The 17434-nt window shown below is 41.7% G+C and overlaps 2 protein-coding genes across 5 annotated transcripts; both read left to right on the top strand.

Moving 5' to 3' along the window:
* The first annotated feature begins 190 nt into the window (after nucleotides 1-190).
* On the top strand, nucleotides 191-5052 carry LOC139771366 (uncharacterized). Of its 4 annotated transcripts, none has more exons than XM_071704117.1 (9): nucleotides 191-515; nucleotides 1280-1543; nucleotides 1625-1930; nucleotides 2014-2223; nucleotides 2409-2831; nucleotides 2913-3227; nucleotides 3311-3590; nucleotides 3674-3843; nucleotides 4153-5052. In XM_071704117.1, the coding sequence occupies exons 2-9, from the start codon at nucleotides 1318-1320 to the stop codon at nucleotides 4161-4163; spliced, it is 1941 nt and encodes a 646-aa protein (XP_071560218.1). In that variant the 5' UTR covers nucleotides 191-515; nucleotides 1280-1317; the 3' UTR covers nucleotides 4164-5052. The 4 variants fall into 4 exon arrangements, with proteins under 4 accessions (XP_071560218.1, XP_071560202.1, XP_071560194.1 ...); XM_071704101.1 differs by having other exon boundaries at nucleotides 194-417; nucleotides 4194-5052; XM_071704093.1 differs by having other exon boundaries at nucleotides 195-515; nucleotides 4194-5052.
* Nucleotides 5053-5685: 633 nt separating this feature from the next.
* LOC139771417 (histone acetyltransferase p300) lies at nucleotides 5686-10324 on the top strand. Its single transcript, XM_071704169.1, has 7 exons — nucleotides 5686-5817; nucleotides 6577-6867; nucleotides 6949-7266; nucleotides 8230-8442; nucleotides 8628-8931; nucleotides 9015-9187; nucleotides 9513-10324. The coding sequence occupies exons 2-7, from the start codon at nucleotides 6609-6611 to the stop codon at nucleotides 9620-9622; spliced, it is 1377 nt and encodes a 458-aa protein (XP_071560270.1). The 5' UTR covers nucleotides 5686-5817; nucleotides 6577-6608; the 3' UTR covers nucleotides 9623-10324.
* Nucleotides 10325-17434: the final 7110 nt, after the last annotated feature.

The following is a 17434-nucleotide window of genomic DNA, read 5'->3' on the forward strand; positions in this document are numbered from 1 at the left end:
TCCATTCTCGAACAATATTATTACTGTGCATATCTATTGTGCACGAATTTATTGCTTGACAGATACAATATTGCAGTTCGACAAGAGCGACTTAGTTAATATATGTAAGATTTTCGAATAGACATAAGTGTACACTGCGCGTCAATGATCCCTTTCCTGAGGTAAGGGGGGAACATAGAAGATTTTTATGTTCCCCCCTTATCCCAGGAAATGAATCATTGATGCGCAGTGTACAATTTTCAAATAGAGATAGGCATGAGTCGGTTGGATAGCGTTAGCATCAATATAAATAAGCAGGAAGTCCGGAAGGTTAAATGCTGCTAAACAGCAAATGTTTATTTGCTCCATGTTCGCTCGCTCTGCTCGCTATACGGCTATACCACATAAACCACACATAGCCTCAAATTCACACACGGAGTAAGTTACAGTAAGTTACACGTTGCACGTTGCACGTGTGAATCTTGCTAGGAGAAATAGGCACAGTAATATAGTTCAACCAAGGCTGTATAATATAAGTAAGTAATTAAAAGAAAGTAAGTTAACGCACGAAGAATATGCGACCTCTCCCCCCAAACGGAAAGAGTAAAATAGAAGTGTAAAAAAAAACCTGAGAAGGTTAGGGGTAACGGCCCTGGTGAAAACAATTCTCGTATTTTCTCAGAAATTTTGCAAGAATTGGAACTTATAAAAAGTTGTGGAAAAATATATAAAATTTCTCAGATACTTTCCAAAATAATTAGATGAAGATTTTCGAAATATTTCAGTATCCGTATGTATCCGTAAAATTTCTGATAAATTTAACAGATTTTCTCTTATTTAATCAGATTTTTACAAAGATATATTGGCGAACAAATTTTTATTCTTATTAAGTCTGAGTTTTTCTGAAAAACGTTCCAATAATTCGCATAAAAAATCTGAAAAATTTTGAGTATTCTGAGAAAATATGAAAATTCTTGTAGAAATACTGATTTAATGATGTGAAAAATTCTAAGATATATTTCCACCAGGGGGTACGTTAAATACAATATAGAAAAAAATATATTACACGTTTGTTATAAAAATCTATTAACTACTTTTTTCTTTCTGCATTTTTCTTTCAAAACTATAAAGCCTCTTGCACAATGCTAGGTGATAACGATAGCGATAACGATAGCGACAAAATTGTTGACAAAGCTACAGCATTGATACATGGCTTTCGATAAGTTGAAAGAGTTATCGCTATCGATATCGTTATCGTCTAGCATTGTGCATTGATTACGATGGTCCAATTGTTTCCTAGGTGCTGTCAAACTGCAACAAAAGGGCATAGGAACGAATATGAATCCCATGCAAGCGGCAGCCGCCGCCAGCCAATTTGTCGGCACTTCTGATTCAATCGGCACTACGAACGTCGTGGGTAGTGAAGAAGGTGCAGTAGCAGCGCAACAGGCACAACTCTCAGCACCAAGTCCGGCTCAACCTCAATCGGGTGCGCTGACCGGAGGACAGCCAGATCCGCAGCAAGCTACGCAAGGACAAATGGCTAATACTGGTACCTCAACGGGTAAGTTCATCTTATATTATTGTAAATCGTATTACTTGTGTAATATCTTTGCTCAATGCAAACTTTATCTGGGGCATTTAGACACGAAATTCACACCTGATCCAGAGAAATGTAGACTCATCACGCAACAGTTGGTGCTGCTTTTGCATGCACATAAATGTCAACGACTTGAAAGCCGAGAGTTGATAGAATGTACCTTGCCGGACTGCAAAACTATGAAAAATGTTCTAAATCACATGACGAATTGTCAAGCCGGAAAGAATTGCACCGTGCCTCACTGTAGCATGTCAAGGCAGATCATCAGTCATTGGAAGCATTGTAATCGAAGTGATTGTCCGGTTTGCTCGCCGATAAAACAACGATGTTTCAGGAAAAATTCTGCGCAAGGTAATTGTGCAAGAATACATATCTTGTGGTTTAATGTTTCAGCGATGTATATTTAAGTTGTACGTATATATTCTTTCCATTAGCACCTGCAATTCAACCAAATAATCAGCCAAATCCTAGCCCATTCGAAATGAGAAGAGCTTATGAGGCTTTAGGGATTCCATATCCGATAACACCGGGGCTCTTGCTCGGTCAAGACCTTGATGGAAGCGTTAGAATGTCAGCTCTCAGCATGGCGGGCGGTCCTCCAGGGGCATTGGGCAACGTTGGATTAGTGCAATCTCAAACACAGAGTGAGTTGCACATTTTTAACTGCTTTGCGATTTTCTTTCAAATTTAAAACATTTTATAAAATTTATATACATATGTAGAAATATATCATATTATATTGTTTTTTATTCTGTTAAAAATGTAAGATATGATTTGTATAGATTTTTACGCGAAAAATAACAAACAATAAGCGTCATATGTGTTTCAGCTGCACCAGGACAATCTGTAGTCTTTGCCGGACAACAGGTAGTCGCGCCGAACGTATCTCTTCCTTTAAAATCCGAACCTAGTACAGTCGGAGTAACCGGCAATCAGACGGTATCAACGACCGGACCTACATTCACGGACGCAGCGGCACAACTCTCTGTCGATATGCAGGTTATGCTAAATGGATTAGAGGATCTACAGCTTTCAAGCGGTCCTCAACCCGGTCAAGTCACATCGACGCCGGTGCAAAGAACAATCGGCACTACGAACGTCGTGGGTAGTGAAGAAGGTGAAGTAGCAGCGCAACAGGCACAACTCTCAGCACCAAGTCCGGCTCAACCTCAATCGGGTGCGCCGACCGGAGGACAGCCAGGTCCGCAGCAAGCTACGCAAGAACAAATGGCTGGTACTGGTACACCAACGGGTAAATTTATCTTATACCATTGTAAATTGTGCTACTTGTGTAACATCTTTGCTCAATGCAAACTTTATCTGGGGCATTTAGACGCAAAATCGACACTTGATCGAATGATATGTAGATTCATCCAGGAACGGTTGGTGCTACTTTTCCATGCAGATGAATGTCGACGACGTGAAAGCCAAGCAAACGGCGAGATGAGAGAATGTAACGTGCAGTACTGCGAAATTATAAAAAATCTTCTAAATCACATGTGGAATTGTCAAGCCTTAAAGAATTGCACCGTGTTTAACTGTTCCATGTCAAAGTGGATGATCTGTCATTGGAAGCATTGTAATCGAAGTGATTGTCCGGCTTGCGTGCCGATAAAACAAGCAAATAAGAAGAAAAATTATGCGCGTGGTAATTGTGCAAGAATATATATTTTGTGGCTTAATGTTTCAGCGATGTATATTTACGTTGTATGTATATATTCTTTCCATTAGCACCTGAAATTCAACCAAATAATCAGCCAAATCAAAGCTCATCCGAAATGGATAAGGATCCGGAATGGATTTATTTTGCTTTAGGGATGCTTTGTGAAGGCGTTGATGGAGACGTTAGAACCGTTAGAATGGTCGATAAACAGGTTATGCTAAATATATTTGACGATCGACAGCTTTCAAGGGGCTTTCCTGAGCGCTTTCAAGTCACAGCGACGCCGGTGCAAAGAACAAAAGAGTGGCATCTGTCTCCAGATTTCAGAAAAAATATCCTTCATAAATTGTTAGTGAGAGTATTATTATACATAATAGCGCGCACTCGTTTGAAACTCGTGTCCCAGCATCTGTGTTTGCTTATTTTCTTAGGGTTCAAGCAATATTCCCGATTTCCAATTCACTATTTATGATCCATGAAAGAATTTATAACTGGTATTTGGTAAAGAGCATGGAAGATGGCATTTACAAAATGGCTAACTCCCAGTCGGAATATTATCATCTGCTGGCCGAGAAAATCTGCAAGATTCGAAAGAAACTTGGTACGTAATTTTAACAACATCAAAAGATTCATTGAAGTCAATTCATTAAAGTCACAGTCGTGTAGTCAGTTCTCTAATTTGTCGTTATTAATACTATTCAGTTTTTTTAAGTGAAAGAATACAGTGAAACATTTGATTCTTATTTAAGATTCAGTAAAACAACAAGGATGAAATTTATTGTGTTACTCTGTATCGTCTGTCCCTCGTTGGAATACGCAACAAAATGTATACACATAGTCACATAGTCATACACGGTTCAATTAATTTTTTGAGGAGTAAGAGGGTCATATTCTTTTCTTTTTGAATTAGTCTGTACCTAAATTTTAAGAGCGATTTATCGAATGACGTAGACGAAATAAACGGAACAGCAGACGTCACACAGCAACAGTAGCAGCAGCATTTGCCGGATACGATTGGTCTAGAAGGCACCTCATTGAAAATGGACTCCATTTTCACAAAACCCAACTGACCAAAATGAAGTCCTTCACCAAGTATGCGAGTAAACTCGGAACGATATCAGCGATGGTCATTCAGCAGGATGCAGTTCCCACAACAGTAGAACAGCCAAAATCAACAGTAAATCCAGTAACAACTATAAGGAATTCTGGTCGACCCTTCCGATTTTAGCCCGAACGGGCAATCCACATCATCCAACGTCAGTATGGTGCCTAATCCTGGACTCAGCCCGTTTGGACGACCTCAAATGTCTCAGGCTAATCTCACGACCACCACTATGTTTAAGAACGCGTCACCTAGTTAATTTCCAGCTTCCAATGGCATGGCTGCCGGTTTACTCAATAGTTCTATACAGAATCAGCATCAGTTCCCTGATCTCATAAAAGTTAGATTGACACAGGCCGAGGCGGTGGGCCCAATCTATGTTGTCAAGCAGCACAGCGACTGCAATAAAGGCAGCAACAACAAATACTCCGAGCCATGTCGATGGTATTTCTCTGATAATGTCGATTTTGCAAGCATCGTTTAGCAGCATGTAACAACCAAGCGTACGGCAGCCGCAACATCTGCAGCAGCAACAGAAACAATTCTCAATTCAATCTTTGTCAGCTTCCACGCTTAATGACAATGGTATTGCGACATCGACGACGCAGACTGTATCACCGCTCACTGTCTAATGGCCTTATTTATCAATAAAATATGAATCATGATGTATAATGTATACCAATAATATATGGATGCTTTTATATCCTATTTATTTTGGAAAGAATTTTTCCTCTCCATTCTCGAGCAACATTATTACTCTGCAAATCAACACGAATTTATTGCTTGACAGATACAGTGTTGCAATTCGACAAGAGCGACTAAGTTAATATATGTAATAAGTAGCTTATTTTTAGAAGCAGTTGAAATACAAGTCGTGACAAGTTTACGTGCATTTCAATCATTTGATTTGAAGTAAATGTTGGGAGTTTTCAAGCAAGTGACACAATTGTCGTTTTGTCTTTGTTATCATTGCTAAAAAAGAAATACAGAACGACGTTTGTGTCGACCTGTGTCCGCTTGCTGGAAAGCTCCCATTAATTTCATGATATCTTCTTCTTCTTCTTCTAGTTTATAGCTCATGTATTTCCTTTTCGGATAGCATCGGCCATTATTCATTTCAAGGTATCGATAGATTCGTTCCCATTAGATGGTAGCACAGCAAATGTTTATTCGCTCCATCAGCTCCATGTTCGCTCGCTCTGCTCGCTATATGCTATGGTTGCAGTCCACTTGACGCTACAAATGCTTCGAAGTATTCCTTGATTGGTCAATTAGTAAAATTCTCTGTTCTGATTGGTCAATCGAACGCTTCGAACCATTTGTAGCGTCAAGTGGACCGCAGCCTATATCACATAACCACACATAACCTCAAATTCAAACACGGAGTAAGTTACACGTTGCACGTTGCACGAGTGAATCTTGCTAGGAGAAATAGGCACAGTAATATAGTTCAACCAAGGCTGTATAATATAAGTAAGTAATTAAAAGAAAGGAAGTTAACGCGCGAAGAATATGCGACCTCTCCCCCGAAACGGAAAGAGTAAAATAGAAGTGTAAAAAAAAACCTGAGAAGGTTAGGGGTAACGGCCCTGGTGAAAACATTTCTCATATTTTCTCAGAAATTTTGCAAGAATTGGAACTTATAAAAAGTTGGGAAAAAATATATAAAATTTCTCAGATATTTTCTGAAATAATTGGATGAAGATTTTCGGAATATTTCAGTATCCGCATGTATGAAAATTTCTGATAAATTTTACAGATTTTCTCATATTTAATCAGATTTCTACAAAAATATTGGCGACAAAAATTTTATTTTTAATATGTCTGAGTTTTCTTGAAAAACTTTCCAATAATTCGTATAAAAAGATCTGAAATATTCTGAGTATTCTGAGAAAATATGAAAATTTTTATAGAAATACTGATTTAATGATGTGAAAAATTCTAAGATATATATTTCCACCAAGGGGTACGTTAAATACAATATAGGAAAAAATGAATTACACGTTTATTATAAAAATCTATTAACTATTTTTTTTCTGCATTTTTCTTTTAAATCTATAAAGCCCCTTACACAATGCTAGGCGATAACGATAGCGATAGCGATAGCGACAAATCTGTTGACAAAGCTACAGCATTGATACACAGCTTTCGATAGGTTGAAAAGTTATCGCTATCGCTATCATTATCGTCTAGCATTGTGCAAGGGATTACGATGGGCCAATTGTTTTCTAGGTGCTGTCAAACTGCAACAAAAGGGCATAGGAATGAATATGAATTACATGGAAGTGGCAGCCGCCGCCGCTTTCATGCAAGCGGCAGCCGCCGCCAGCAGATTTATCGGCACTTCTGATTCAATCGGCACTACGAATGTCGTGGGTAGTCAAGAAGGTGAAGCAGCAGCGCAACAGGCACAACTCTCAGCACCAAGACCGGCTCAACCTCAACTGAGTGCGCCGACCGGAGGACAGCCAGGTCCGCAGCAAGCTACGCAAGGACAAATGGCTGGTACTGGTACTCCAACGGGTAAGTTTATCTTATACCATTGTAAATCGTGTTACTTGTGTAACATCTTTGCTGAATGCGAACTTTATCTGGGACGTTTAGGCGCGAAATCGACACCTGATCCAGAGAAATGTAGACTCATCCAGCAACAGTTGGTGCTACTTTTGCATGCACATAAATGTCAACGACGTGAAAGCCAAGCAAACGGCGAGATGAGACAATGTACCTTGCCGGACTGCAATACTATGAAAAATGTTCTAAATCACATGACGAATTGTCAAGCCGGAAAGAATTGCACCGTGCCTCACTGTAGCATGTCAAGGCAGATCATCAGTCATTGGAAGCATTGTTATCTAAGTGATTGTCCGGTTTGCTTTCCGATAAAACAAGCAAATAAGAACAGGACAAATTCTGCGCAAGGTAATTGTGCAAGAATATACAGGGTGGCCCATTTTAAAAGAGGCAGGCAAATATCTCGAAAAATATGAAACATACGGAAAAACGTTTCGAACAAAAGTTGTTTGGCTCGAAGGGGGACGTAAGATAGTGCCATTGGTTTGACCTTGGATGGTCGTTTAAAGCTCACGTGAACGACACCTTTAATTTCTTAAATGGAAACCCCTATTTTTCAATGCATATTCTTGTAGCTAATCTCGAGAGCTTTTCAAAACACTATAATGAAGTATTTTTTCGTTAAAAACTTTTGGAATTATAAGGCTAGAAAGTTCTAGTATTTAGACATAAAATACAAAATATCTTGTAAAACATTAAGTTTTCGGTAATGCTACTTTAATACTTTTATGCACAGAATAATGAGACGAATCAATTGGTATGAAAAAAGGCATAGTTCCTTTAAGAAAAAATATGTAATTTGCAACACGCATCTGCATACTTTTTCTTAAAAGCAACTAGGTGTTTTTTTCATACCAATTGATTCGTCTCATTATTCTGTGCATAAAAGTATTAAGATAGCATTACCGAAAACTTAATGTTTTACAAGATATTTTGTATTTTATGTCAAAATACTAGAACTTTCAAGCCTCATAATTCCAAAAGTTCTTAACGAAAAAATACTTTATTATAGTGTATTGAAAAGCTCTCGAGATTAGCTACAAGAATATGCATTGAAAAATAGGGGTTTCCATTTAAGAAATTAAAGGTGTCGTTTACGTGAGCTTTAAACGACCATCCAAGGTCAAACCAATGACACCATCTTATGTCCCCCTTCGAACCAAACAACTTTTGTCTGAAACGTTTTTCCGTATGTTTCATATTTTTCGAGATATTTGCCTGCCTCTTTTAAAATGGGCCACCCTGTATATCTTACATCTTAATGTTTCGGCGATGTATATTTATGTTGTATGTATGTATTATTTTTATTAGCACCCGCAATTCAACCAAATAATCAGCCAAATCCAAGCCCATCCGAAATGAGAAGGGCTTATGATGCTTTAGGGATTCAATGTTCGACAACAAGACTGGGGCTCTTGCCCGGCCAAGGCGTTGATGGAGACGTTAGAATGCCAGCTCTCAGCATGGCGGGCGGTCCTTCAGGAGCATTGGGCAACGTTGGATTAGTGCAATCTCAAATACAGAGTGAGTTGCACATTTTTAACTGCTTTGCGATTTTGTTCTCAAATTTAAAACATTTTATAAAATTTATATACATATGTAAAAATATATCTTATTATACTATTTTCTTATTCTGTTAAAAATATAAAATATGATTTGTTTAGATTTTTACGCGAAATACAACAAGCAATTAGCGTCATGTGTTTCAGCTGCACCAGGACAATCCGTAGCCTTTGCCAAACAACAAGTAGTCGCGCCGAACGTATCTTTTCCTTTGAATTCCGATCCTAGTATAGTAGGGGTAGCTGGCAATCGGACGGTATCAACGACCGGACCTACAGCCACTGACGCAGCGGCCGCTGTCGGTATACAGGTTATTCCAAATGGATTAGAGGATCCACAGATTCCAGGCGGTCTTCAACCCGGTCAAGTCACAGCGATACCGGTGCAAAGAACAAAGGAGTGGCATCTGTCCGTCTTTCCAGATCTCAGAAACCATCTCGTTCGTAAATTGTTAGTGAGACTTTTATTATACACAATAGCACGCACTCATTTGAAACTCGCGTCCCAGCATGTGTGTTTGCTTATTTTCTCAGGGTTCAAGCAATATTCCCGACTCCCGATCCACAAGCTATGCTCGATGAAAGAATGCAGAGGTTGGTCGTGTTCGCAAGGATAATGGAATGTGACATATATGAACTGGCTAACTCCCGGGTGGAATATTATCATCTGCTGGCCAAGAAAATCTACACGATTCAAAAGGAACTTGGTACGTAATTTCAACGACATCGAAAGATTCATTAAAGTCACAGTCTTGTAATCAATTCTCAAATCTGTCATTATTACTTTTTTTTTCAAGTAAAAGAATACAGTTAATCATTTGATCCTTACTTAACATTTGATAAACAACAAGGATGAAATTTATTGCGTTACTCTGTATCGTCTGTTTCTCGTTGGAATACGCCGTAAAATGTATACACGTCACATAGTTGTACACGGTTCAATTAATTTTTTGAGAAGTAACCGAGTCAGATTCTTTTCTTTCTGAGTTAATCTGTACCTAAATTCTAAGAGCGATTTATCGAATGACGTAGAGGAAAGACGGAACCGCAGACGTAACACAGCAACAGTAGCAGCAGCAACTCCCGGGTACGACTGGTCTAGAAGGCGTCGCAGGGAATTTGGGCTCTATTTGCCCGACTGACCAAAATAAAGTCATTCACTAAGTATGAGTAAACTCGGAACGATATCAGCGATGGTCATTCAGCAATACAACAGGATGCAGTTCCCACAGCAGCAGAACAGCCAACACCAACAGCAAATCCAGTAACAACTACAAGGAATCCTTCCGATTCTAGCCCGAACGGGCAATCCACATCAATCCAACGTCAATATGGTGCCTAATCCTGGACTCCGCCCATTTGAACGACCTCAAATGTCCCAGGCTAATCTCACGACCGTCACTGTGTTTAAGAACGCGACATCTGGTTAATTTCCAATGGCATGGCTGCCGGTTTACTCAATAGTTCTATTCAGAATCAATATCAGTTCCCTGATCTTATGAAAGTTATATTGACACAGGCCGAGGGCAGTGGGCCCAATCTATGTTGTCAAGCATCACAGCAATAAAGGCAGCAACAACCACAAGCAACAAATACCCGATACTCCGGTAACGTCGATTTCGCAAGCGTCGTTTAGCGGCATGTAACAACCAAGCGCACAGCAGCCGCAACAGAAACAATTCTCAACTCAGTCGTTGTCAGCTTCCACGCTTAATGACAATTGTGTTGCGACATCGACGTCGCAGACTGTATCACCGCCCACTGTTTAATGGCCTTATTCATCAACGTGAATACGTGATGTCATCAAAATGTTATCTTTGACGTATAAAAATATTTTATGCATACTTTTATTTTCTAATTATTTTGGAAAGAACTTCCTCTCCATTCTCGAGCAGTACCGTTACTCTCATCACACGAATGTATTGCTTGACAGATGTAATTAATATTGCAGTCCGCCAAGAGCGAATATATTAAGTAGCTTTGGAAGCAGTCGAAATAAAAGTCGCGGCAAGTTTAACCATTCGAAGTAAATGTTAACTTCAAAATATCAATATAGATTTGTTCTTTGCAGCTAAGCTTTTCTTTTCGTCTATATTTTCCATTATCTTTCCGGTATATCTAATCACGCTGCTTTTAAGTGCAGAAATTATAACAAATTGCAGTTGCAAAGAACAGGTCCATGATTTTTTTAGAACAAAGTTCCGATGTAAACTATCTTTTGAAATGCACCAGTATACTCCATTCCCACTAGATGGTAGCACAGCAATGTTATTTATTCGCTCGTCACTGTTCGCCACCTGCTCGCTGTCTTATCGACGTGATGACGAGATCTTCGAGTCGAGAGATCCTGCCAGTGGCATACGGGATGGAAAATAGAAATCCTTTCGACAACCTGCGACGAAACATTCGACTTTGTTCCCTAACGACGAAAAATGATGCTTCGTTTGCTATTTGCATTTGAATTATTCAACGCTGCCAGGCCGCTCGCGCTTGCCAGACCTCTCTACCTAATATCTTAATCGATTAAAGCATCACCATTACGCGAATCGTATCTACAACAAATGAAACATTGATCTTAGGTCTCGGTAAGTTTTGGGGTATTTTGAAATGCGAGAAATCGCTCGACTCCTCCGGACGGAAGGGAGAAAGAGAGAGCGGGGGGGGGGGCACGTTTGGTTTACGAGGACGAGAGTTGGTCGGACGTTCATCTCGTCTCGTAATAATCATTTTGGAACGCGCGACCGAACTCGAGCGAGGCTCCGACCTTGCCTCCCGAATCAACGGCGTAAACGCGGCGATTACGCGCCGCGTCGTCGTGTACCACGGTCGACTGGACATCCCTACGAGAACCTTGCTTGCGGCACAGCGCAATCAAGAATCGATTCTCGATCGGCGAACGAAGGCCGAGGCGTTTCTAATTGAAGCGTCGCGCCGGCTGGAAGAGCCAGCGTGACGCGAAAACGCCGCGCCGAGAAGCATCCCTGAGAGCTTCCCTTGCGAAAAGCTCGTTCCGGAAGCGTATGTCACGTGATCTCAAATCGCGACTCATCCCGAGAATGAAGAACCCGTTTTGTACCCTCGTTTTGTATGCTCGCGGGAAGTAAACGCATTCGATCTTGTCCTTTTTTTTACTCCCGATCGAAAATCGGTCATCAATCGAAGTTCGGCAAGAGACAGAAAGTGCAATATACGCTGTTATATCTCGAAAAGTATTCGAGATATCAAAAGATGTTTTATACAAAAGTTTCACGATAAGAGACTATCTATTTAACCACATTATAAATATTTCGAAAAAAAAATTTTTTAATCATTTTTTCAGAATTTTCGGGTTTGCGAGGTTCTCTTGTGAGATCGAGAATCAGTCATTGCCAATTACCGCTTCACGTTTACGGTTGAATTGTTCGAGAGCCGCGTATCTCCACGACGGGCATAATTGGAGATTACGCAATGGACGAATCCGTTCGGGCACCAAATTCGCACCGAAATACATTTTTAGACTCGTGGAATACCGTCGAGGGCGATCAGGATCGTCGATAGACAGACGAACTTATTTTCACGGAGCGTTGCAATTAGCGGCGAAGAATCCGCTTTCTTTTCAGAATTTGCTTTGTGTGGAGCGCATCCGATATACCGGACGACAACCGAGAAACCTTCTCCGGTTGGTCCCGGAGAAAGAAATCTTTCGTTTCCGGAAGTCGACGAAAGAAGAAGAGCGTCTCGATCATCCCCGACCGGGTCGACTGGTCGACGTGCGGGGGCTTGAATTCGCGAGGCGTCTCGTCGACTGGACGGAAAAAATGAGATTCGTTCGAGAAAATCGGGAAGTCACGCGACGCTCGCCGTTTATTTGTCTCGTGTTTTGATGACGAATCGGGGAGGAACGTATCGGTTGGCTAGATTACAAAAACTTTGGTCTCCTTATCGCGCGAGAGCGATAAGCCTGCATCAAAGTAACCGTTTCCTCTCGCGTGGCGTATATAGTTTCTCCCCCGTATAGCTAAAATTTCAAGATGAAGCTAAAATATGAAACGGAATAAAATATATAAAACGGAATTTTACTTATTAAACTCTCGTGAAATTCGCAGTTAAATTTTATCTATTAAAAAATGTGATCAATTGTGTAAAATTGTGCAATCACATGATCACCTGTTCGTGCACCTTTAACTTTCATTAGGCTGTTGAAATTGACTTTACGCAAATTGATTCATAGCCTACTGTAAGGATTTACCGTCAAAGAAAAGTCCAAATTTTGGAAATAAATTATATTATGTTATAGAAATAGAATCAAGAAATATTGACGCTAAAAAATAATTTACTTTTTATTAGAAGTTTATTCACCCTTAATCTTCATAGGTAAGTTGTTAAAACTGATTTTGCGCTAAAACCAAATTGATCCACGTGTAATACAGTGTCTATTGTAAGCATATACCCTTTTAAAAGATCCAAACTTTTGAAATAAATTATATTCCGTTACAGAAATGGTGTCAAGAAATATTGATGATAAAAAATAATTTAATTTTTAATTAGAAATTTAGAACAAAAGTCGTTTTAGTTCGACCCAACTGGCCAAATTAATATATTATTCATAAATTGCACAACGTTTCGGCCGAATTCCGGCCCTTCTCAAGTGAGCTTCATTGTTTGATGGTGACAGTATTGAAAAATCCTTCGTCACGAAGGATAAAACGACTTTTGTTTTGAATCATTTACTGGCGACGGAAGTTACTGTTTTGTTTTTATCACACACCTTGGACCAGAGAAATGGTGTTTCATCGTGACGAAGGATTTTTCAATACTGCAGTCACCAAACAATGAAGCTCACTTGAGAAGGGCCGGAATTCGGCCGAAACGTTGTGCAATTTATGAATAATATATTAATTTGGCCAGTTGGGTCGAACTAAAACGACTTTTGTTTTGAATTATTTACTGGCGACGGAAGTTACTGTTTTGTTAGAAATTTAGAAGTTAATAAATTTTGTGATAGGTCCAATATGATCCATGAACAGCCTAGAAAGATTAAGAAGATATAGTTTCGCGTGTTTCTTTATTTACTTATTTATTTCACCAAAAGCGTTACTTTCTGCGAGCTGAACGGAGGAGAGGGGTGGAGCGTGGCTGAATAGGCAATCAGGTACCTATAGCATCCCCCATTAACAGGAAATTATTCTGCAAACCGAACGGATAGAGCTCTCGCGATAATTACGCGCTCTGCTCAGCAAAACGATTTTACTCGACGAGTTATTCTAAGAGAGAACGAATTTACTGTCGCGAACGAAGGAATTTTCGGATCGCGGAAAACCAACCCGCGAATATCCGAGATGAATTTGCGGCAGCGTCGATTTTTCTGTGCCTCGTATGATGACTTTCTTCCAGGAAGCCGCGAGTTATCGACTTCGACGTCATTTACAGATTTAGCGATCGAGAAATGTTCAACGTTATAAAGTCTCGTAGGGTTCGAATCTGAATGTGATCTATAACTTCTCGGATTCTTGCTGTGTCTTGCCGCGAAATAAATAAACGTAGCGAACAACGAAATAAGAGAAGATAAAAGGTAGAAGCTGACAGTAGTTTCTTTTACGGTATCTTAATTAGCTCCGATGACGGAGCCGCAAATGGATTGGCTCAATTTTTTTGGAGTGTATCAAAGTTTGCTGATCTGTTATTTATTCTATTATCTATAAGTATTTCGCTGTCTATTTTAATCCAGCGACTCGCGCATATTTGCGACAACGGAGACGAAATTTTTCATGATCCTCGGCAAGAGTCTTTTTTTTTTTAAAGCGACAAAATCTAATTACAGTTACTGGTTGTAGTTTACTGACCGCGTGTCATTCGAGAACACAAGTAGAATCAATCAATTCTCACCTGAGATTATCTCAGACGATTCACAATTTATACAAGAATTCAGGATAGAACTACAATTTTATACGCCATGTATTTAGATATATTAAAAAAGAATAAAAATTCGTCACGTTTTCTTTTTACAAACCATCTAAAGTGAGCTTTACGAGAAAGAAAGAGACACATGGCAATAACGAGTTTTTATGTAAATGACGTAGATGACTTAATGCAGACGCGTGAGTTTCATGATTTTCGCGTAAACGACTGGCAACATACGAAGACCTCGGCTTTCCTTCGATTTTCCTCTGCAATCCTTACAATTCCTATACCATAAAGAGCCCAATGATCTTCCTCCTAGTTTTCGTCGGCGTTTGGCATATTCTGAAAGGAAAGAAGGAAGAGGACGATGAGCAAGGTGGACAATAAATCCTTCGCGAGACGCACCTCGCGACGCGCGCGATAAGTACGCGAGGCGCGTATAGCATCGCGACGCGAATAAGCGTAAAGCGTAAGAGCGAGAGATGGGTCGATGCACCGCGTAGCGGTCGCGTGTGCACGCGAGACCAGACCAGACCAGACCAGACATAAATCGTGAGGCCGCGATGCGACCGGAGCGCGCGGCGTGAGCGAAGCGCGGCCGCGGCCGCGCGCTCGCGCGGCAACGATCGATTACGCTTTTCCGGAATTCCGTGCGGCGTGAAGAGTGAAGAGGCGAGAGCGCGAGAGAACGCTTCGCTTCGGCCGCCGCGGCGGCGGCGGCGGCGGCGGCGTCGCCGGTGGCGGCCCACCTCCGCCCGAAGTGTTTCGAGCAAAGACGGAGACTTACGTAACCGCCATCGAATAATGGTTCGCGCGATCACCTCCTCGCGGCCCTCCCCGCGCGTCCCCTTAGCCCCCATGTCGCGACGTTTTGTACGTACACGCGTAATCCGCGGGTCTTCATCCCTCGCGTTATCGAATATATACCATCGCGCGCGGACGGACATATCGATCTATCCCGTTCGAGATTGTCCTCTCGATCGTCACGTGACGGAGACGACTCGAGCGATGCGGCGTGCCCGGCAAAGCGTCCTCGCCGCCGCGCGTCTTCTCTCGGAAACGGGATCACCGTCGCCGAGGGCTATACGCGCGGATTTTCTTTTTTTCTATCCCCTTCTCCCCCTTTCTCCTACACCTCCTCGTCGCTTCGGTCGAGAGAAAGAGAAATATGGAAGGAGAGCGCGGAGAGCGCGTGGCCGCGCTCGTCGTCTCGGGCGAACCGCGAGCGACGGGACACGGGCCGCGTATAAGTACGTGCCGTGCGGGCGATATTGGTATACAAAGAGCCGCTGTCACACCGAGGCGGGTGGCTAGGCGGCTGCTGCCACGCCGTCATCCGATTCCCGTCCCATTTTGAAAGGCCCCTCCACCCCCCGCGCCCGTCGGAGCGTTCACCCGTTTCTTTTCCGCTCTCCTCGTCGCGGCCACCGCCACCGCCGCCGCGACGGAGACGACCGACGTCACGCGCGAGAGGGAGACGCCGACAGGTTCACGCGCGATGCGTGCGTCGGGTCGCGTGCCGTTCGCACCTCCGCCGTCCCGCGCGCGCGGCGCGCGGCCAGCCGCGGACTCTCCACGGAACGGGACGAACGTTCCGCGCAACGTGCCCTCTCCCCCTGTACGCGCGGCGGTGCGCGGCTCGCGGCTCGCGGCCGGCCGTTCCTCTCCGGCTCGATCGCGAAAGAGAGGGAGAGGCGTAGAGAAATAGATAGATCACCTCTGGCCATCTTGCGACCGTCGATGTTTATTCTCCCGAATTTTTTTCCAAAATCTCGAGACAGAGAAACACGAGGGTTTTATCGGAAGAGAGAAAAGGAGAGAGGGGACGCGCGCGAGAAACGTCCCCTTGGGGACGGACGCGACGTGTATCACGGCGGCGAAAGTGATCGCAGATAAGAAAGAAAGAAATGACATGGCGCGTGCCGGCGCGCGTTACTTTCGCGACGACGCCGATCGTCCCGGGGACACCCGCGATTCGCGGAAATGGACAACGCGCGGATAATCGCGGATGAATCACTGCGCTCACTGCGATCGACGGACGAGCGGCTGGCGCGCGCTTGCGAAAACGTGGCGTCAAGTTCCTCCAACCTTTCTCCATTCTTTTTTTTTCATACGTTTTAATATATATAATTTAAGGCTTATTTTTTTACATTTTAATTCAATCAAGCTTCAACCATTTTGCATGTATATTTTACGTCGGAGTTTTAATTTCTGCACCGTCGAGTTTTAGCGAAACGAGATTTGCACGTTTTCGCAAATCCTTTGATGCAACTGTATAACGCAAGATTCTTTATTGTCGAAAAATTTAATCCTTCTCCAATCTTTTTTATCTACATTTTAAAATATATAATTTAAGGCTTATTTTTTAACATTTTAATTCAATCAAGCTTCAACCATTTTGCATATATATTTTACGTCGGAGTTTTAATTTCTGTATACCGTCGAGTTTTAGCGAAACGAGATTTGAACGTTTTCGCAAATCCTTGATGCAACTGTATAACGCAAGATTCTTTATTGTCGAAAAATTTAATTGCCAGACTTAAATTCTAATATAGACCGTTTTCCAGCAAGGAACACTGTTAGACTGTGTTACACAAAGGCATTTTATTGGCTACATATTATCTAAAACACCTTCTAATCTAAGATAACATATACGGCCAATAAATTAGCTTTGCGTAACAGTGTAACTTGCTGGAAAACAGTCATATACAAGTCTGTTATTTACGTTAGAAATAAAAATTACTGATCGTCGAATATTTCTTTTTACAAAACCACGTGCGACAAATCTCTGGCAACTCCGGCGATGGATAACGCGGTTTACTTCGGTAACTCTAGATCTGCATCGACAGAGATTTTCTCACGCGTGCAGCCAATTTATTGGCATTATTAAAGTCACTCGCCAATTATCTCGTTATATTACACAATTATATACTGCGTTATAACGTAATGAAGACGAATACGATAATTCCGATAACGTCGATAACGCGAAAGATTACGCGCGAGATGTCTGCCGCGACGTAATTTTAAGAACACATTTGTAAAAGGATTAATAAAATCGATGTTCGATACAAAAC

This window comes from Temnothorax nylanderi, unplaced genomic scaffold (assembly GCF_030848795.1).
Source record: "Temnothorax nylanderi isolate EJ_2023f unplaced genomic scaffold, tnyl_v1.0 TNYL_tig0003_pilon, whole genome shotgun sequence".
Taxonomy (NCBI): Eukaryota; Metazoa; Arthropoda; class Insecta; order Hymenoptera; family Formicidae; genus Temnothorax; species Temnothorax nylanderi.

Excerpts from the sequence above, each read along its gene's own strand:
- LOC139771366 (XM_071704101.1), top strand. The coding sequence starts at position 1,318 with ATGAATCCCATGCAAGCGGCAGCCGCCGCCAGCCAATTTGTCGGCACT. Across the intron at positions 1,544-1,624 it reads TAATACTGGTACCTCAACGG|ACACGAAATTCACACCTGAT; the intron begins GTAAGTTCATCT and ends TGGGGCATTTAG. Across the intron at positions 2,832-2,912 it reads TGGTACTGGTACACCAACGG|ACGCAAAATCGACACTTGAT; the intron begins GTAAATTTATCT and ends TGGGGCATTTAG.
- LOC139771417 (XM_071704169.1), top strand. The coding sequence starts at position 6,609 with ATGAATATGAATTACATGGAAGTGGCAGCCGCCGCCGCTTTCATGCAA. Across the intron at positions 6,868-6,948 it reads TGGTACTGGTACTCCAACGG|GCGCGAAATCGACACCTGAT; the intron begins GTAAGTTTATCT and ends TGGGACGTTTAG. Across the intron at positions 8,932-9,014 it reads AACCATCTCGTTCGTAAATT|GGTTCAAGCAATATTCCCGA; the intron begins GTTAGTGAGACT and ends TTATTTTCTCAG.